The sequence below is a fragment of the Saccoglossus kowalevskii genome, chromosome 4, assembly GCF_978046115.1.
Source record: "Saccoglossus kowalevskii chromosome 4, keSacKowa6.1, whole genome shotgun sequence".
Lineage (NCBI taxonomy): Eukaryota > Metazoa > Hemichordata > Enteropneusta > Harrimaniidae > Saccoglossus > Saccoglossus kowalevskii.
Window position 1 is genome coordinate 18,705,299 of NC_140644.1, and position 22,102 is coordinate 18,727,400.

Below are 22,102 nucleotides of genomic sequence, written 5' to 3' on the forward strand. Positions count from 1 at the left end.
TTCCACTCGGGTGTAAACAACCCGAGTTGAAACATGTTAAATCTTTTCGCCGCCAAGTTTATATGCTATGTGATGGTAATAAACTTGACGGTGTTATTAATGTCACATTTGAGGAGAGACAATATAGAATTTACTTGTCTACTGATAAGATCGTGTGCCACAAGTGGTTTAAAAAGGGGCATATTATGCGAAACTGTACAGCAACCTAACAGTCATCTTCGGGTGACCCTGTTCGTGGGCATTCCGTGCAAAATACCGATACACACCCCGACCCCGAACCTCTACCTATTGGCCACACTGTTATTGATGAAAATAGCCCCTCCCTTGATAAACTGTTGACAATAATGAAACTATGGAAACTGAAAGTCTACCCGAAAATGTGGATCACGATAAGGGTGACACATTAAATGATAATGGTGACAATAACGACAAAAACGAAGAAAATGAAATGAGTGACAAGGTTATAAACGATAATGACATTAATGAAAATGAAAACTTGATAACACACGCTCCTGGTACGAGCAAAACCGATACAAATAATACAATGTCAACTGATATCAAAACAACAAATGTTAATGTAAATGATGAAGAGGTGGTACTAACCCACCACTTTACTCCCCCTATTTTACCAGGAGAGTCATGTGACCCATTTGAAACGACAAAGCACAATATCCCTGTGGGTCTGTCTAAGGACAGGGATGATGCGGAGTCTGTTGTGTCTGACTGTTCTGAACTATCGATCTTATCTTCAGAAGCCATGGAGCTCTCTGTCTCGTGCGAGAAAGTAAAACTGCTTTCCCGTGAAGCTTTAAACATTTTCTTGGTTGAATCTTTCAATTAAAAAAAATCATTGATGTGGCCACTCGTCTTTGTCTCGATCTAAGGTTGCTAGCACGCTCGCTCAATGAGGTGCGTAAAACCCCGGACCTACCAAGCAACGAAAAAGTGCGCATTCAACGGGTTGCTACTAAAATAATAAAACATATCAGAAAAATAAAAGACCTACCTTCGTGGTCGAAAACCGCGACACCTTAAAAGAAGGAATTCTAAAGAAAAAACGTGGTATTCAACCATCACCAGCTACCGACGTCGCAAATATAAAATAGTTATTTTATTGCAATACAGTATAATTTAATTGCTCATCATGTATAATAAAATTTATACTCCATATATTACTGTTTTAACTTTTTATATTATGCTAATCATCATGAGCTTCTCTGTTGTTATTTTCCCATGCTATGGTAACTCACACTCTGCTGGTGTGGCTATTTTAGTCAATAAAAATACCAATAAAAACATCAAGGTGTTGAATGTTGCTAGTGTTTTTCCGGGCGTTTGCTTCACGTACATCTGGAGATACACGGGTCGCTCGTTCACCTGCTAAATGTCTATGCGCCCACCGTTGGGGTGTTTTGGCTTGAATTTTTTAAAATACTTAAGAAAACGCTCAATGATCTTAATCAAGATCCAATCATTATTGGCGGTGATTTTAACTGCACCCTTAACCCCGACTTAGACAGAGCTGGCAGCCCGGAACCACATGCACAATCAGCTATGTCGTTATCTAACATAGCCACGCGTTTTAAACTTATTGATACATGGCGCTATTTTAACTCAAACATGCGAGACTATACATAGGTCAGAAATGACAGCAAGTCCCGCATAGACACGTTTTACATATCCAAAGCTTTCTCACCCAAAATCAAACGTAGCACAATAGAAACTCACTGTAACCTATCTGATCACGCACCTGTTACGATATGCATACTAATCAAAGACGTCACAAACAGAAACCCAATATGGCACTTCAATACTAGTCTACTGCATGACGAAGAGTACTGCCATATCCTCAATGACTTCTGGTTGTATGGCGTAAGGAAAAGGGTCGCTTTGACTCCGTTCAAATGTGGTGGAATATGGGTAAACTTAAAATAAAGGAACTAACAAAACAATACAGCACGAAACTCAGCAATAACTATAAGCGCATAAAACAAAATATTTGTGATGACATACACACCCTTGAACAAGTTGATCCATCCAGTGATGCACTCACAACACAATTAAATGAAAAAAAGGCATTACTTCAAACTTTAATACACAATGAATCAAAAGGGGCTGCCATTAGATCGCGCCATAAAATTCTGAATGAAACCAATGCGCCTACCTCTTTTTTCTCAGCTATTGAAAAACGGTTGTTCATTGTTTACTTGTTCGTGACCGTCGTTTGTAATCGTTTAATTTTGAACCGAGAAATGTGTCAAACGGGTGACTGTTATCCCGATGGCACAGGGCAGGAGGGTTCGACCCATTTACAACGACCAAATGCTACTACTACCGAGTCTCTAGCTGAAATGCGCACTCTCACCAAATTTTTTTTATTCTAATCTGTTCTTACCTGACCCCGTGTCAACTGACTGTCAAGCTCGTCTACACAAAGGACTTCCCCAACTTGACAAAGCGCTTGAAGACATGTGTGACGCCCCTCTGTCTTTTGATGAATTAACTTCCGCTGTTAAATTGTTGTCAAAAGGTACATCTCCTGGCATTGCCGGTTTGCCTGGTGAATTTTTCAGGTATTTTTGGTCATTGTTGGGACCGGATCTTCACGATGTCCTTAACGCCTCAGTTAAGGACGGTTAACTTTCATTGTCATGTCGACGCGCCGTCATCACTTTACTTCCCAAAAAAGGTGACAACAGTTTGTTGAAAAACTGGAGACCAGTTAGTTTGCTCTGCTCCGATTACAAAATACTTACTAAAGCGCTCTCCATGAGGCTTAAAACCACTTTACCTGAAATCATCCACCCCGACCAAACTTACTGTGTTCCAGGGCGACAGATTTTCGACAACATCCATCTGGTGCGTGACGTCATCGATTATTCTAACATCACTAACTTGCCACTTGGGATCGTTGCCCTGGACCAGGAAAAGGCATTCGATCGTATCAACCATGACTATCTTTTTAAAACCCTCAAAGCTTTCGGCTATGGGGACGAGTTTTTTAAGTATATGCAATTAATTTACTCAAACACGGAAAGTTTAATTCGTGTTAATAACTCTATAACCAGTCCGGTATTGTTCCAACGTGGTATTCGTCAGGGCTGTTCTCTGTCTGGGCAGCTATACACGCTGGCCATTGAACCACTTTTACACAAAATAAGAACTGAAAGTGAAATACATGGGGTTTATTTGCATAACAATAATCACAAACCTGCTAATCTGTCTGCTTATGCAGACGACGTTAGTTTCTTTTTAACTCAAAACAGTGATTTTAACAAACTTGAACATTGGTTACGTGTGTACGAGTCTGCCAGCAATTCTCGTATAAACTATGGCAAGTCAAAAGGATTGTGGGTAGGCAAGTGGAAGGATAGGACTGACAATCCACTAAATATAGCGTGGAATAATCAAGGGCTGAAAGTTCTTGGTACCTATCTAGGTAATAGCGACACTTTTGTTGCTCAAAACTGGGACGGTGTTATAGGAAACGTTGAAGCCAAGTTGGGTTGGTGGTCACGCTACGCCCCTGCTATGACCTATAGAGGGCGCACTATAGTAATAAACCAACTAATTGCGTCAAAACTACTTCACTCTTGCATGTGCACGAGTCCACCCAAACAGACAGAAACTGTTTCTGAATTTTTTCTGGCAGGGACGTCACTGGGTCCCTGCTGAGACAGTTTATCTACCAGCAGCTGATGGCGGCCGCGGCCTGATACATTCACTTACTCGCATTGCGTCTTTTCGCATTCAGTATATCCAACGTTACCTCACTCCAGTGTCAGTCATGCTTGTTTTGCTTTTAAAGATTACTTTTTAAAAGAGTTCAACCATTTAAACTATGATAAGCAGTTATTTATTATTGACATTCCAACACCCAATGTTCATATACCACAGTTTTACTCTGACTTGCTAACAGTCTGGTCTTCCCTTCCAACAATCAGAAAAGACAGACCTACTACGCTTCACGAGGTTGCTTAAGAGCCGTTATTTTTTAACCAACTCGTTATTCATTCAATTCAAAATACACCTTTGAATCTTTTACATTTTCGTGAGGCTGGCCTCACAAAGGTCGGTGACCTTTTTAATAATGGTTCATGGTTAGGCGTTGACGCCATACATAGTAAAGTAAATGTGTACTCGAGGCGGCTAGCGGGGATGGCACTAGCTGCAGTTCTGTAGCTCTGGATTTCGCTGGTGTCCGTTTTTGGCGTTTTCTGTTGCATCGGTAGTCTGATTCGGTCGTCTATTGGTAATTGCGAAACCCTAAATCTACAGTACGAGACGTAGTCAGTTACCATACCGGACGACACAAATCCGTGTCGGCCAGGTTATTGACACTTTATTAGCAAAATTGGCTGTCTACGCTCACCTGTGTATGATCGATCGTTATCTAAACACATTTGACAACTATTCTGATTTGGATGTTCTAAATTACCGACGCTATCTACTAAGATCAGACGAATACCGGCGAAAACCCACTATTTACGCTTCAAGGTCAGCCATCTTGGAAATTTTGACCTGTGACGTCACGGCGCGTCATAGTCTCGCAATTTCACGAATAAGCCACTCGATTGGAGTTGTGTTGAGATTTAATGAATATTATGGATGAAAACTATCACAAATATATATGCAATGTATAAAAAAAAATCGAAACATGGTATTAGAAATAAAATAACATAATATAAATTAATAATTGTATTATTTTAATTATTTATTTTGAAAAAAAAAATGATAATAATAAAAATGAATTGTGGGTATTTTCTCACACAAGCCAGTGTTTGCCACACCTCCATATCCATTACCATGTCTATGTGTATCAACTGTGGGAATGCATTTGAGGTAAAGGCAAAAGGATATAAGAGACATTCTCTTGTGAAACAAGTTGGTAAAGTAGAGTGTGTCAAGGATGCACTGGATGAAGTATATGAAACAAACCTGACACCCCTAGGCCACAAGGTTAGTATTATATTAAATACTTGTGTTAAATAAAATAATTTATTTAAAGTGTTTGATACTCTATTCATTATTTGAAAGGAAAGTGCCACAATTTATTGTACTACTTTCTCTCAAACATTGATTGAATGGCAAAAACCTAATTTCACATGTTTCAAATCTTAAAAAAAAATGTTACAATAACCCTAATTAAAGCTTCTTTTTCAACAGAAATTAACATTTGTGAAAAGAGTCATTCTTGCTGTTAAGAGACATGATTATGAGTCTGCTATTAGCATTCTGTATCACAGAAGTGCTCGTGTACGGAAACAAATTGCTACTGTTATAAGCAACAAGGTAGGTTTTAAAGTTGTTGTTTTTGGTGTGTTCAACCAATTGTCTTTGGTTCAACACACTTTTATTTATGAGAATAATAAAGCTAGAACAAATCTGATTGGCAGTTAGGCATAAAACAAAGGAATTGTAAACATCACATGGTTTAGAGGTCAGACAATGATGACTGGCATTTGTGCTAAAACAAGCCAAGGACACAAAGTTAGCAAACATTGTGGAAATAATCATCTAAGTAGAGATGTTACTAATTAATGCAAGATGATGCTCCTAATGGTTAACCTCAGATTACTGCATAATCAAACAACTAGTTGTATACAGTATTTTAAATGTCATTTCCAGTAATATAATGCAAGGAAAATGTTTGATATTTAATGTTTCTTTTTAAAATATTTAAACTTCTTTGACTGAAAATTATTATAGGTAAGGAAGGAAGTTGGTAATTACATTAAAAAAAGCAGACCAATGACACTTTCTAAAGAGACATGCGAGTCTTTTCAATGAGAAAAAATAATTGAAGAGGTCAATTGTGGTCTACCTCTGCTGACCAGTATCATCAGAGCAGCTTTAACTACCCAACGTAGTCATAAGTAAAGTTTGTTATAGATGACAATTTTTCAGTATAAATTTTATTAAATGTGCCGCAGGAAAGAAAACAAGGTTGTGTGAATTATCACTTACATAAAGTATGCCAGTTTAGAAAAACAAAAGTTTTTAAACCATATTTGGGAGAGGGTGTTATTCAATTGAGTGTTGATTGGATTTATCACTTACTTTATTGCATAATATTTAAAGAAAACTGCTTTAGCATTATTTTAAGAATTAATGGCATTTATTTCATATTTGTGTTTGTAGTCGTTCTGATGGTAGCTGTGGCAAACTAACTCCAGCATATGGAATGATTATGTGCAATTTGCTACATTTAAGAAAAAGAAGAAAATTTAATATAATACAAGCATTTAACTCCATTCAAATGTATAAAAGTGGCTGTAGTCAGAAGGTATGGAACATACATAACAATAATTTCATGCCAACCAATGTTTAGACATTGTAAATACACAGACTTTTAAATTATATTTTCATGTCAATCTCTGGCTTCTGCACAATCTGTATTATTTATCTGCTTTATTTATCAGTATGCAGTATGCCCACAGTATTTACTAATCTAATTTTATTAAACAACTGACTTTATTTTAGATTATGTTATTTTTTTCAATTATGCAGCTTTTCAAGTGCTTCCAGCATGTTGGTATTTGTTTGGGCGTAAATGGAACACGTGGCACAATAGACAGAATGAGAAAAAACTTTGACAAAGAAATGTATGACATGAAAAGCAAGATAGAGGTAACGTATAAGAATTTATTTGCATAGCTATTGGTGGTGGATAGATAATGGATACAATGAATGTCAATGTGAATACTATTAACAATAAAAGTGTATGTTAAAAGTCATTTTAAATACATATTTTGACAGGAAGAACTAAGAGATGATGCTCCTAATATCAGTAGTGATGATGGTGACATAGATGTTGCATTTGATAATATGGACAGTAGGCCTAATGTTCATACAACGGATGGTGTAACTACCATTCCTCTTCAAGAGTTAATGACTAGTCCTACTACTAGCAGTGAAAGTGATTGTAGTGCCAGTGAAAGTGAAATTTCCATTACTTCTGCAAGCAGTGATGATAAATCTACAGAGGAGGGTGGTGTTAGTTACAGACGTTCTCTCTTTGGACCAGACACAGGTGATGGTGGAATTCAACCATTGAATGAATGAATGTAAGTTATATATAGTGTTTTGCACTAAAGAGAAAATTAACATTGTTGTAAATTAGTTTTTCCTTCATTTTGTATTGGGTTTTGCAGCATTTACATATTCTGTAAAGCCCTCAATTATAAAAATGATCAGTATATGTTATAGTTTCATACCCATGCAGCCCTAGTTTATTGTGACAATTATGCTATTACTATGAACCACCAAGCATGCATACTCATATTCAAATTCATTGTTATCTGCAACAAATTATATTATTTGTACTTTAGACCAGGACCAGTAAAATGCATGGTCATTTGATTGACATAACATAGGAAATGTATGGCTCCATGGAGATGGCAGTTTGCTACCAGTTGAACTTGCACCTGCAGCAGTAGCCTTTCATAATGTTTACCCACTTGTCTGTTTTCATTATATTTTCAGGTCCTGGATACAGTCTGTGCTGGGACAATGTCCAGAAACTAAGTTTATCTCGGTATCATACATCGTCTAAACAGAACAAATTTTTAATGTGGGCGATGTGTTTTGCTACACAGAACAGAGTACCTGCTATGCATTTAAATGATGAAAAACGAGAGCTGGCTACAACAATTCCATTGAATTATTTCCTTCCCTCTCAAGAGGATTGGGATGCCCTTGAAAAACGTATGGGAGTTGTTGTTTCAAGGATAATCTGCAAACATCTCACACATTTTAAGAGCTATTATTCTGATTGTGTAGTGGAACATATTATTCATGAACAGTCTGAGTTATCTAAGAAGAAAAGTAAAGTGGTAAGTTAAGCCTGTCCCTAAATACCAGGTGTATGTAAATTAATATCTAGATAATATCATATTCTTAACATGTGTGCATGTGCAAGTATTCTGCATTATAAGCATGTGAAATTATGATATAGGATAAAGCAATGATGTATTCTTTCTTTATCATTGTAAACAGATAAATTTAGGAGTAGTGCAAGAAAACCCAGGGAGTAGCAAAGGGGTGCTTGCAATAATGAAACACCTGAAAAAGTATGTGCCAATGCAGCCAGATGGAACCCCATATACTATACTGTGTAATGGTGATCAACAGTCAGTTGAAAGAATGATTGATGCCCGCATATCTATGGCTGCTAGTGAAGACCCAGCTAATAGGCTAGCTGGACTTGAACCGGCTCCACAGGAGTTTCATAGACGTGGCATTGTATTACAAGTAAGAATCTACCTCTGCTCTTATGTCATTGGTATTATTAGTACATATTGCATTTTGCTGTATTAAAAGTGCTTCTCTAACTGAGTTAAACAACAGCATTTTATATTCTAGTTGCAGGCATAAATGTATGGAACTATACAGTCATGTGCATCTTGATTCGTGTAATTTATTGTATGAATAATACTACACAACTTGGTGATCAGTATCATAATTTCCTTAGATACAAAGTTTATATCTTAATGGTATTGTAGTAATTAGTAAAACTTTATATTTTCTAGGACATCATGGATAAGATGTATAATGCTAAAAGTGCTGGCAGTAAAGGCACTTTATACAATATAAAGACTGTTTTTAAACACAAAAATGTGAAAACCAAAGTAATGGATAACATGAATGAAGTGACAGATTTATTAACATTCACTACTGAGGGATTGGTGTCACTGCTTTGCATCAAACTGTTGGGATTAGATGATATTGATGACAAACCTGCAAATTCTCCTTGTGAAGAAAGGAAAGAGTTGAGACAACAATACCTACAGACTGTATCAAAGAATGTAGTTACACATGTGTGGCCCGTTATAGATACTTGTTCTATTTCACAAGCTGCTAATAGTGATGATGAAGAAGATGCAAGAGTATTCTGCATATGTGACCCAGATGAAGGTATTCTATAAATTTATGTCACAATTTTCTCAATCACAAGACTTTCTGTAAATTTCCAAATTCATTTTTTCTCCTGGCCACTAACAATATCGGGTGGTAGTCAGTATGTGTGTTAAATTGGACTATAACCAACGTGAAATTGCCAAAAAATAATTTTTGGTTCTATACCTAGTGAATTTGTATGAAGCTTACTTACTAATAATTTTCTTAGTAATCTTCATCAAGTGCACAAAAACATAATAATAACTATAGTGTTTCTGGTCACAGTGTGAATGATTAATTTTCATTTTTTACTCAGAAATTAACATCAAAGCTAAAAGTAGTCAAAAAGTGAGATAAAATATAAAAAATAAACGTGTGTACCAACATCATGTTTTTAAAATGATTTTTTTTCACTCTGCTTTAAAGGGCTTGTACTACTGCTATAGTGTGTTGTGTTAACACAAAAACATAATTTTGTGGGGTTATGTATTGGGTTATTCATGTTATTCATTATCTTTTGTATATGTCAAAGTAAGGTGTCACAAGTATTTATGTTTAAATTTTTGTTTTAAAAAAGGTGTGGATTGTGAAACCTGGATTGAATGTTCCGCTGGCAAAAGTTGTGCATTAGGAAGGTGGTACCACATTGAATGTGTAAATTTAGAAGAAGATAAGATGAAGAGTGGTGGTGTTCACCAGACTGTGAAAAAAGTGTTTCATTTTGTTGTAAGGTGTATCAACCTGGTATAGAAGTTGTTAAATGTATGGCCGGTAATAACTGTCTGAATGGTGAACGTTTTCATGTTGACTGCAAAGGATTAGTTGAGTTGCCAGGTAATATATATACATTCATCAAGCCCATAGACACTTTCTTTTGTAGACTATATAATTACCTTCTCATGTATATTTATTTAAGAATACAGATAAGCTGTATGATTCAGAACTTGTTGTCATTATGTAAATATAAATTGGTAGCTGCAGTGTATTTGCTTGCTTACATTCAAATGAAGAAGTGTTTTAAATTTGTACTTTAATTATGTTTGCTAACCTATAGACAAACTTGTAACAGACAGCCACACAGCTATTACATTTTGTTCATCTGACAAAATTGTATTATCTAGTTGATGACTGGTATTGTTCAGTTGCCTGTTACAAGTATAAAGAAGCATCAGATAAAAAGGATCACATTGCAGAGTACACCACTGCATTGACCTGGAAAGGTTTGAAGTATTTCTGTGAAAACGATTCGGAAAGAGAAAATGATGGTGAAGCAATGATGCGGACTTGGAGAATCAATATGATTGATTTTTGGTCAAACAATCACTACAAGTATCTTATACTTGGGCACAGATTATTGGCAGGTAATGATATGTTGCTATAATTATAACATGATTAAGTGCATACATAATTACTGTATTTGCTCTATTAATAGCACCTACCGGTACTAGTGTAAATGACAGAGGTACTGATAAGGTGATAATTTGATAAATCATACAATTTAATAAATCAGTATACAATCAATGCAACTGTTGGCTTACAATTGGAGATGCTCTTCTAATAGAGGAAATACGGTAATAGTTGCAAGTCAAAAGTCTCCATCACAAGGTATCTCTCACTATTATCACCACTACAGACAAAATCTGAAAGCTTGTATAAACCCAGACACCCATAATTGGCAAAGCACAACGTTGCAGAGAAGAACATTTTTACCTGTCCAAATAATAGTTTTCTTCATGTTTCAAGTTTGAAAAAAATGTTGGTGTGAATAATTGAACAAAATTTTACATTAAATTGTCTTTTATTTTCAATACAATTCTGAGAGTGCTAGTACTGGTACCACTGCCCCAATAATGTCTCCAAATATGTACAGTAAAACATAAGCTTTTACTATGCAAGATTTACAGATACTCTGATTAAGAGTAGATTGGTTTTTTATAAGAGATCATGCACTATGGTGCTAGTTTTTACAGTTAATCATCATGGGCAAATAAATAACCACACATGCAAAGTTATTAAGACAATATAAAATCACATTTATAGGCATAAATGGTTGGATGACACAAAGAATTAGCCATGAACTAAAGTATAACAGGACTGCAAATTTGACAGGTGGAGCTGGACATAATATTCCATTAGATTTGGTAAATGAATTCCTAAATAATGAATTCAAAGGTAAGTCTCTCTGACTAAAGTTAAACTCTTAACAGATCTTGCATGAAATGGGATACATAATGCAATTTGAAATGAATAATTATACATGGTCAAGCAATTAATGAGCTATTTGGAGCACAACCAAACAAAGTATAGGTACATTTTGTTTTAGCCCAACATACAGTTCTAAAATTAACCTAAACAATGAATATACTAATCAGCTTTTTAATATCACCAGATCTAATTGTCACCCTAAAGATCCTGTACAACACTTTGAATTATCTACATACCGTATTTGTCTTTTATGTGTTAAATACATCTTTAGATGTCTTTTCAATAGCCATAAACCCAATTGAGTCATGAACTGTATAATTACATTAACTACATAACAGCTTAGCTAAATCAGCCAATATATCATGCTTGCTAAAAAGACATGTTTTACAGTGTACATGTACATACAATTTGGTTAAAAGTATTTCTGCAGACAGAAAGCACACACTAAATTTGCTTTTATATTTTTTCAGATAACTTGAAGCACACACATGGACAGTACAGTGATTCTCAAGTTGCACATACCAGTCAATTGGTCGGGAATCTGGGCTCTAAGATGGACCAAGCCTATTTTTCTAAGGTCATTGACATTCATATTTCAAGGACAAGAGCATCCAAAGAATCTTAGGTAGATGATGTTAGGAAATTTATTTTAACATACAGACATGATGGTCTTTTTGATGTAGTGGATGGCAGGCGGCATAAAGATTTTCCTGACTTTGAAAACAAAATCACAATAGAAATGCCACAGAAATTAAGAACCAGATTGCACAAATATTCTACAAATTTAGATGCTGAAAGAAGTTGTCTCCCAACTGAGTAACATCAATTACAATAAATAGCGCCAAAATATATGTGGGGAAGGCTAGCAATTTGCCAAAATGGTCACTGCATTTTGCCACCAATACATACTTTGTTTCCATGATATTCTATATATGTTTTTCATGAATATTATCACAACATTTGTTGACAAGTGTACATATGTTTTATTTATATCTAGACATAATGTAAAGTATAGGAAAGACAGTTTTTAGACATTAAGTGTTGATATTAGATTTTTACTGTTTTGTATTATGGCTTAAAAATAAAATTACGTGAAAATAAAGTATTACACAGTATTGGGTCATTCCAGTTTATATCTGCATCCCTTCATGCATAGTTATATTTCCAAATCACAATTCACCATATGATATGATGGAAATCCAAAAGTATAATCCTTGAAGTGTTAGGGAGTTCATTTGTGTCACCTTGATAGTTGTTTCCATACATAAGATTTCCTGGTCTCTTTTATCAAACAAGTATACAACCTGAATTATGAAATATTTTTCCCATAATAGTTTTGGAAAATTCTGCCTCATCAACAAAGGGTGCAGATATAAACTAGTATGGCCCATTGTAAGTCCTGCCATTCTTCTACAAGAATGATAAATATGCAGATTTGGGTAGCAATGTTCAGACCTTACAATATGTTTTGAAAAAGATGGAAAGTTGAGTTGTTTATTTCTGCAAATCAGTGTCATTATTACACTCAAATGTATCAATATTAGATAATGCATGTGGGCAATATATGTTGTAATGAAGTTTGGATTAGTGTGAAGGGGTTGTATGGCTATACTCCAGCTGATACATTTTGGCATGGACAGGCTCCTCTACAGATGCAGCAACATACACAGTGATGACATGCTTGTGTACACCTATCTCGATTAGTGAGACCCTTCAGGTATTCTGCATCCATTTCAGGTATTGTCAGCTCTTCAAGAATTGCAATTCGGAGACACTTCATTTTGCCTGTATTCAAGTTATTGCAAAGTTTCTTCATGTCTTCGTCACACCTTACAATATCGGTTTTAACTGCATAACAGTAAGCCTCACCCTTCCTTGTGACATCTCTCCCACATCGCCCAACTTCTTGCCAATATTGCAAAATATTATTGCTCCCTCCCCAGTGCAGTACCAAATCGACATCTGGGATATTGATCCCCATGCCAAATGCAACAATAGCAACAACGCATCTGATTGTGCTGTCTGATAGAGCAAAGTTCTCCAGTACTCTTTTCTGGTCCTCTAATTCCACATTGGCATGAAAGACATCGACCATTCTACATCTTACATTTTTTTTTCTGGTCAATGTATGCATGGTTGCCCAAGTAATTCATGATATTACTCCACTGTCTACCAGTTTGGGTTTGAGTTCTGGAAATTGTATTGACAACACAGTAGTGTTAAATTTGACATTAAATTAATTTATACTGTTAGTAGCCTATTAGTAGAACATTTGTTTATATAATACATTGTAACCATGTAATACTATGAAATCAAAACGTCATACTTTAATTAAAAAGTGATAGTCATCGCACTGCTCATGTGCATCGTTTGTGTTAATAAACAATTTATGATTTACCGTTAACACATCACTTTTCTTACAAAAATTGAACCAAGCAAGCAAATTTCCCTTATTTCTTTAACTTTATGGAAGCTCTCTTTCAGTCACAGTTGTATTTGTATTGCTAATGTAAACATTGCATCATGGGGTGTGTTGTCAACAAACTGCATGGAGTTTGACCTTGCTCAAGCACAGTATGATGACTAGTATTGCCCTTTAAGTGATCAAGTTTTACAAAAAATATCATTTTGGATGTACTTCTACTGATGATGTACTTCTAATAAAGTTATTTTTAATTTCTGATAATAGACATGTATAATTCGCTGAGAGGAGGTAAACAGAAGATGAAATATTTAGACCTGGTCTAGTCCATATTGTGAATACCCACTCTGGCAATTAAGGGCTATACATTATATTTTAGCCTGTTAATGCCACACTTATCAGTATACTGTAAAATACTTTATTTTCGGTTGGATTTAATTTTCACTATTTCCGCTGAAGGAGTGATTCAGTGAATATACCTTTTTTTCCTTTATTTTACATTCAAATCACCAAAAATCAGTGAAAAAAATGCCATACAAAACATCCAAAAAGTCTTTTCAGGGAGAATTAATTCCAGCTAAATTTAAGTATTTTACAGTATTTACTGATGCAGCAATATACATGTAAAACAAATTCCAGGTTAATAAACAAATAAAACTTCAAAGTTAATATTTTGATTACACTGTGTTTGTAGTTTATAAGTAAATCATGTACGGATAAAATAAACTCTTAAAAAGTTTTGTCTTTCAAATGGCGTCTAATTGTGCTATAGTCTTAACAGGAAACCTCCAAGTTAATTTATTTTTTTGTAAAAATGTTCATGGTTTTGTGCAGAGTGACAATGCAGTACATTTCCAATAGTGTCAGAACATGTAATTATTTTTTTTTACTCCAATTACAGTGTAAATGTATATACAGAAACATAACAAAAGAACAAGCATGCAATAATATATGTGAAAACAAAACATTTATTAGCATAAAATTAATTAGTTTACAAAAATATTTACTTCAAAGACTAATAAAAATTTGTTCATGAGAGAAACTTTTATCTTTTGTTACCGAATATTTGATTATATGCAACATAGATTAATTAAAAATACAGACCTCATGTATATAATTGCTTTTCTTGCATTTTTCCCCATTACTTTAATTTCATCAATATACCACCTAACATCCTCTAAAAACTTCATTCCTGGCTGACTCTTCATTGATAAATAAATATTAGGCCTATATAAAATGACATTTTCTTCCATTAAACATTTTAACTATTCTAAAATAAAGATCAACATTATGTAATATTGTAGTTATTTACCTGTCAGGATGCCTAGCTATTGTAAAAACTTCTTTGGCTTCTAAATGCAAGGTGTTTAAAATAATCTTCTGTACTTTATCTGTGCATGTAGCACTCAATATGGCCAAACTTGCTCCTGTGAAATGGCCTCGGAAATCTCCAACTCGCTTGTAAACAGGCCTAAAAGTTTCTCCCCTACAGGTATTATGAAACTTCCATGAATATATGATATAAGCATGTATCAAATGAAAGGCATAGCATATTTTTGAAAATAAGAACACAGATTCACAAATTCAACATTGGTTGTTGTGTCCCTTTTTTTGTAATATGACCAGGGTAGTTACCAAACTCATTTTACATAATCTAGAATCAAGTATAAATATTTGTATGCAACAATATAAATTAGTTCAATGCAATGTACAATGAAAAAATGCTCCCATGTATGAGGGAGATAAAAACACAATTAAATATGTAAATGAGCTATTAATTAGGTGGCAACTCATAACTACATATTATACCCATCACCTGCCAAGTTCAGTCACAATAAATTTCAGTAGTTTATAAGATACTAACAAAACTTAAATATCAGTTAAACCTGCAAAGCGACTCATTAAGTGGAACTCGATGGTGCATTCCTCATAGATTAATACACAGTATGTTTTTTAGTCACATTTAAACTAACAGTTCACAAAATATCAACAAAAATTCAAAAATCAATATACTAATGAGCACATTGATTAAATTAAATTAAATTAATAATAATCAAGAGTACATTTCTTATAGCTAAACACTACGTCGCTATTAAAAATTTTGTCACATTTGGACTAACAGTTCACGAGATATATACATCAAAATAATAAAATATGCAAAAGAACCCGTTAATTGAATTGAAACTCTATATGGCATGGTGCAAAGCTCATATGGAAATGTATAAGTATGCTTATACCATGTTTAGTCAATAACACTATCGATAGATGTTTAATTAAATATGCAAATAAGCTAATTAATTAAGTTGCATCTCAATAGTGCATATCTTATATGGAAATATAAAGTATGCTAAAACCAAGTTCACAGATATCAAAAAAAATTCAAAATTAATTAAATATGCAAATGAGATTGTTAATTAAGCTGCATAGTGCACACCTGGTAAGAAAATATAAAGTTTGTTTATACTAAGTTTGGAGTCATTTCGACTATTAGTTCATAAGATATTAACAAAAAATTAATTGATCAGTAACCTAATTAATGTTACAGAATTATAATTCCTCTTCAGTCTATTCAACTGCACATGTATACCAAAGTTCAGCTAAATTGGATCAGCAGTGTCCGAGATACTAACAAAAGGGGAAATTATTTAATTGGATTTATCTTGAAGTAAATATGGCAACGAGATTACCATAACAATAGAAAACAAGAGACTGCCACTCCCATAGAAATAAACATCAAGTGCAATGGAATTGAAACTGGTAGATCTGGTTTATTCGTATCTCGTCAAGCACGTAACTTATTTAATTATATTGTCTGTACTGCTAAGATTTCGATCCACATCAGTAGGCGCAACAAACGCCAAGAAAATGGCGTAATCGAACCACTTGAAATCTTTAAGCAGCGCTTCATTTCAAGGTTAAAAGCCGAATTTTACTTTTTCAAAATAAGTAATAAATTACAGGTTTTTATCAATAAGTGGGCTATATGCGATGCGTTATGTACGGTGCACAATGACGAGCTTGCTGTTTGCTTAGAAGTACGCTTATAGTCTGCTACAAGTTAATATTCCTGGACCAGTCTGTTGTATTGGTATTGTTTTCACGGGTAAGGTCGTCACAGTTGAGAAGACCCATAGGTGCTGGTGTAACCGGCTTTAAGTCGGCTTCGTGGGGTGACATACTTTATGTATATCACGTTGATTTTCACTTCAAGTTTTGGTCGGTTTCTATAAACACCAAGCTTCCAGTTAGCTACGTTGGGTGGCCTGAGTACGCTCCGCCACGTCGTGTCACGGGTGACTGTCAAATCTCAAATAAAGTATTGTTTTTTCACACACTGAACCCGCCTACTGTCATTTTAAATCATGTCCACTTTTCATCACGAATAAATCAACTGGTAGTATTATCACGTAGTTTTTAAACTTTGTTGTGTGTTTTATTTCTGTTTTGGTACTGGTAGGGGGATCGTAACTCCTTGTGGTGAGAACCAGTGAGACTGGCCTACTTGCAGGGTTCCAAAGCTTAACGTTGTACGTTTTATTGCTTTCATTTACGTTACTTGTCCTTGTCAAACTGCTTATTAAAAATCACTATACACACCTATCACTGATGATACTATACAAACCTATCACTAGTGATACTATACACACCTATCACTGATGATACTATACAAACCTTCTATCACTAGTGATACTATACACACCTATCACTGATGATACTATACAAACCTTCTATCACTAGTGATACTATACACACCTATCCCTGATGACACTATACTAACCTTCTATCACTAGTGATACTATACACACCTATCACTGATGATACTATACAAACCTATCACTAGTGATACTATACACACCTATCACTGATGATACTATACAAACCTTCTATCACTAGTGATACTATACACACCTATCACTGATGATACTATACAAACCTTCTATCACTAGTGATACTATACACACCTATCCCTGATGACACTATACAAACCTTCTATCACTAGTGATACTATACACACCTATCCCTGATGATACTATACAAACCTTCTATCACTAGTGATACTATACAAACCTTCTATCACTAGTGATACTATACACACCTATCCCTGATGATACTATACAAACCTTCTATCACTAGTGATACTATACACACCTATCACTGATGATACTATACAAACCTTCTATCACTAGTGATACTATACAAACCTTCTATCACTAGTGATACTATACATACCTATCCCTGATGATACTATACAAACCTTCTATCACTAGTGATACTATACACACCTATCCCTGATGATACTATACAAACCTTCTATCACTAGTGATACTATACACACCTATCACTGATGATACTATACAAACCTTCTATCACTAGTGATACTATACACACCTATCCCTGATGATACTATACAAAACTTCTATCACTAGTGATACTATACACACCTATCCCTGATGATACTATACAAACCTTCTATCACTAGTGATACTATACACACCTATCCCTGATGATACTATACAAACCTTCTATCACTAGTGATACTATACACACCTATCACTGATGATACTATACAAAACTTCTATCACTAGTGATACTATACACACCTATCCCTGATGATACTATACACACCTTCTATCACTAGTGATACTATACACACCTATCCCTGATGATACTATACAAACCTTCTAGCACTAGTGATACTATACACACCTATCACTGATGATACTATACAAACCTTCTATCACTAGTGATACTATACACACCTATCCCTGATGATACTATACAAACCTTCTATCACTAGTGATACTATACACACCTATCCCTGATGATACTATACAAACCTTCTACCACTAGTGATACTATACACACCTATCACTGATGATACTATACAAACCTTCTATCACTAGTGATACTATACACACCTATCACTGATGATACTATACAAACCTTCTATCACTAGTAATACTATACACACCTATCACTGATGATACTATACAAACCTTCTATCACTAGTGATACTATACACACCTATCACTGATGATACTATACAAACCTTCTATCACTAGTGATACTATACACACCTATCACTGATGATACTATACAAACCTTCTACCACTAGTGATACTATACACACCTATCACTGATGATACTATACAAACCTTCTATCACTAGTGATACTATACACACCTATCACTGATGATACTATACAAACCTTCTATCACTAGTAATACTATACACACCTATCACTGATGATACTATACAAACCTTCTATCACTAGTGATACTATACACACCTATCACTGATGATACTATACAAACCTTCTATCACTAGTGATACTATACACACCTATCACTGATGATACTATACAAACCTTCTATCACTAGTAATACTATACACACCTATCACTGATGATACTATACAAACCTTCTATCACTAGTAATACTATATACACCTATCACTGATGATACTATACAAACCTTCTATCACTAGTAATACTTACACACCTATCACTGATGATACTATACAAACCTTCTATCACTATTGATACTATACACACCTATCCCTGATGATACTATACAAACCTTCTATCACTAGTGATACTATACACACCTATCACTGATGATACTATACAAAACTTCTATCACTAGTGATACTATACACACCTCTCCCTGATGATACTATACACACCTTCTATCACTAGTGATACTATACACACCTATCCCTGATGATACTATACAAACCTTCTAGCACTAGTGATACTATACACACCTATCACTGATGATACTATACAAACCTTCTATCACTAGTGATACTATACACACCTATCCCTGATGATACTATACACACCTATCACTAGTGATACTATACACACCTATCCCTGATGATACTATACAAACCTTCTACCACTAGTGATACTATACACACCTATCACTGATGATACTATACAAACCTTCTATCACTAGTGATACTATACACACCTATCACTGATGATACTATACAAACCTTCTATCACTAGTAATACTATACACACCTATCACTGATGATACTATACAAACCTTCTATCACTAGTGATACTATACACACCTATCACTGATGATACTATACAAACCTTCTATCACTAGTGATACTATACACACCTATCACTGATGATACTATACAAACCTTCTACCACTAGTGATACTATACACACCTATCACTGATGATACTATACAAACCTTCTATCACTAGTGATACTATACACACCTATCACTGATGATACTATACAAACCTTCTATCACTAGTAATACTATACACACCTATCACTGATGATACTATACAAACCTTCTATCACTAGTGATACTATACACACCTATCACTGATGATACTATACAAACCTTCTATCACTAGTGATACTATACACACCTATCACTGATGATACTATACAAACCTTCTATCACTAGTAATACTATACACACCTATCACTGATGATACTATACAAACCTTCTATCACTAGTAATACTATATACACCTATCACTGATGATACTATACAAACCTTCTATCACTAGTAATACTTACACACCTATCACTGATGATACTATACAAACCTTCTATCACTATTGATACTATACACACCTATCACTGATGATACTATACAAACTGTCCATCAACATAGATTTTGTTCAGACCTATCAATTGTGGTGGTTATACAAAAACCGTCACCATTACTGATACTGGTATTATTATACTCTGCAAACATCAAGTACAATAACGCGGTAAAACTCCACTACTCCAATAACTAGATACTTAAACTCCAATACAATTCAGCGAGATCTCCGATCTGATATACCCACACTGTCTATAAATAGACCATTACATCAGCATACATAATGAGTTTGGAACTTACTATAAATTTCTAGAATGTTCCATTACCTTCTACAGTGTCCTATTACCTATTCAACCAACTTCTAGAAATTCCACCCAGACACAGTATGGTTCTAGAACATTCTCAGTCACACGGAAGTGGTAAACAAATCGTATGCGACAATATACAAATGATGAATCACTAATGCAACTATACAATTGTAAAAATTTCTCATACACACACCTTCAATCACTAGTAAAACTACTCAAACCTTCTATCACTGATCTATTTACCATATTCAAGCACTCCAAAGTGTCCGATTGTTGGACATTCTATTCAAGTGATTTATGTGAACCCACCCAATTTCTGAGCAGTCCACCTAATCTGTTCTTGAACTGTCTATCCTCGCTGTTAACTCAGTCTGGCAAGAACTTTATCTCTTTTATTTTTCAACTCTTATTTCTGTACAATCATCAGTTCTATACCCAAACAGTCTACCAACCCTATGGCTGAAAAGTCTACCTACTCTGTTACGGACCTGTTTAGCATCTTGATAGCGCAATTCCGGGACGATATACCCACTCATGATTTATTCACCGTAAATGCAAAATAGTCGTGCACAGTTTGAAACAGTTTGTTACATTTTTACTCACTCTGTGTCTGAACTGCTATTTCACCATATTCTCACACTGTTTATCTACCATGGACCTGAACTGTTATCTCTTCTTATACTGTCTACCTATCTATTTTTCTGCACATTCTATTCAGTATTGCCCTGAATTGTCTACACTCATGTCTGAACTGGTCACACACTTTATCTCTTAACTGTATTCCTGAATTGAACATACCATGGTTCCAGGATGATTTCCTTACCTTATTTCCAAAGAGTCTCTCCATCCTATTCCTGGGTGACCTACTTACCCTATTTCAACTTCACTTATACCTAGACAAGCCATTCCTTAACTGTCACTTTACCAGGAATGTTGAATACTTAACCACCTAATTTCTACACAGTACATCAGATTGTTGGATAGCATATCTATTCCATCCAGCCTATCGATAAAAACTTGTTTCTAAAATATCAGACTCACTAAATTACAATCACAAGTGTGTTTATAACAATCACTATAGATTCGAACCACTACATTGCTGCTGCTTGCAGCTATATTTTATATTCCACAAGCTCGCGATTAATATTTTAAACATCTTTACCAACTGTTGAAACTGAATGAGGTAATAAAGGGGAAAAATCAAACTGAGAAAACAATAATTGTTGCTATATATCAAATGTTTTCAGGGATATACAAAACAATGACGCCAACAGAAATTTTCAGTCGCAGTTAGTTTTGAATTTACAATTTACAAAATGATTATCATTTTGTTTCGCTAAACGCTTAATCAATGAAGAAAAACATTTGATTTTTTTAAGTTATATGTTGACACTTTTTTTCTATAACTTCCTAATCAATTTCTACCCAGATAGCCATAAGTGCCAGTTAATTATTATGCAGGTTTGTTTTGTGAAAGTTGACTTTGGCACATAAATGGTTATATCAATAATATTGGTCATTCAGCAACAGTAAACAAATTGTTAACTCATTAAAGCGATAACAAACCATCACCAATAACACATTTCCCATCTGTGTTGGGATAATATTTGATTTGAGGAGACATCAGGAAAAATGAATATTGCCATACAAGTGATGTTGGTTTATGTTTCTTTATCTTAACTTTGACC

General features: G+C 34.7%; 1 protein-coding gene and 3 long non-coding RNA genes across 4 annotated transcripts; all 4 read left to right on the top strand.

Annotated features, from left to right (window-relative positions):
• The first annotated feature begins 6,114 nt into the window (after window positions 1-6,114).
• Window positions 6,115-6,604, top strand: LOC100378528 (uncharacterized). The gene is made up of 2 exons (XR_013421346.2): window positions 6,115-6,286; window positions 6,511-6,604. It is a non-coding gene; the product is annotated as an uncharacterized LOC100378528 (long non-coding RNA).
• A 2,265-nt stretch (window positions 6,605-8,869) lies between these two features.
• LOC146746670 (uncharacterized) lies at window positions 8,870-9,572 on the top strand. The gene is made up of 2 exons (XR_014929171.1): window positions 8,870-8,916; window positions 9,476-9,572. It is a non-coding gene; the product is annotated as an uncharacterized LOC146746670 (long non-coding RNA).
• A 4-nt stretch (window positions 9,573-9,576) lies between these two features.
• Window positions 9,577-10,077, top strand: LOC146746671 (uncharacterized). Its single transcript, XR_014929170.1, has 2 exons — window positions 9,577-9,732; window positions 10,020-10,077. It is a non-coding gene; the product is annotated as an uncharacterized LOC146746671 (long non-coding RNA).
• A 97-nt stretch (window positions 10,078-10,174) lies between these two features.
• On the top strand, window positions 10,175-11,728 carry LOC146746672 (uncharacterized). The gene is made up of 3 exons (XM_085498286.1): window positions 10,175-10,259; window positions 10,939-11,070; window positions 11,574-11,728. Exons 1-3 carry the CDS (start codon window positions 10,175-10,177, stop codon window positions 11,726-11,728), a joined length of 372 nt encoding a protein of 123 aa, XP_085354412.1.
• The last annotated feature ends 10,374 nt before the right edge of the window (window positions 11,729-22,102 follow it).

What these genes read in the sequence shown, in the direction of transcription:
- LOC146746672 (XM_085498286.1), top strand. Translation starts at nt 10,175, where the DNA reads ATGCGGACTTGGAGAATCAATATGATTGATTTTTGGTCAAACAATCAC. An exon ending in TGGGCACAGATTATTGGCAG is followed by an intron (nt 10,260 to 10,938) that starts GTAATGATATGT and finishes TCACATTTATAG; the next exon opens with GCATAAATGGTTGGATGACA. An exon ending in CCTAAATAATGAATTCAAAG is followed by an intron (nt 11,071 to 11,573) that starts GTAAGTCTCTCT and finishes ATATTTTTTCAG; the next exon opens with ATAACTTGAAGCACACACAT.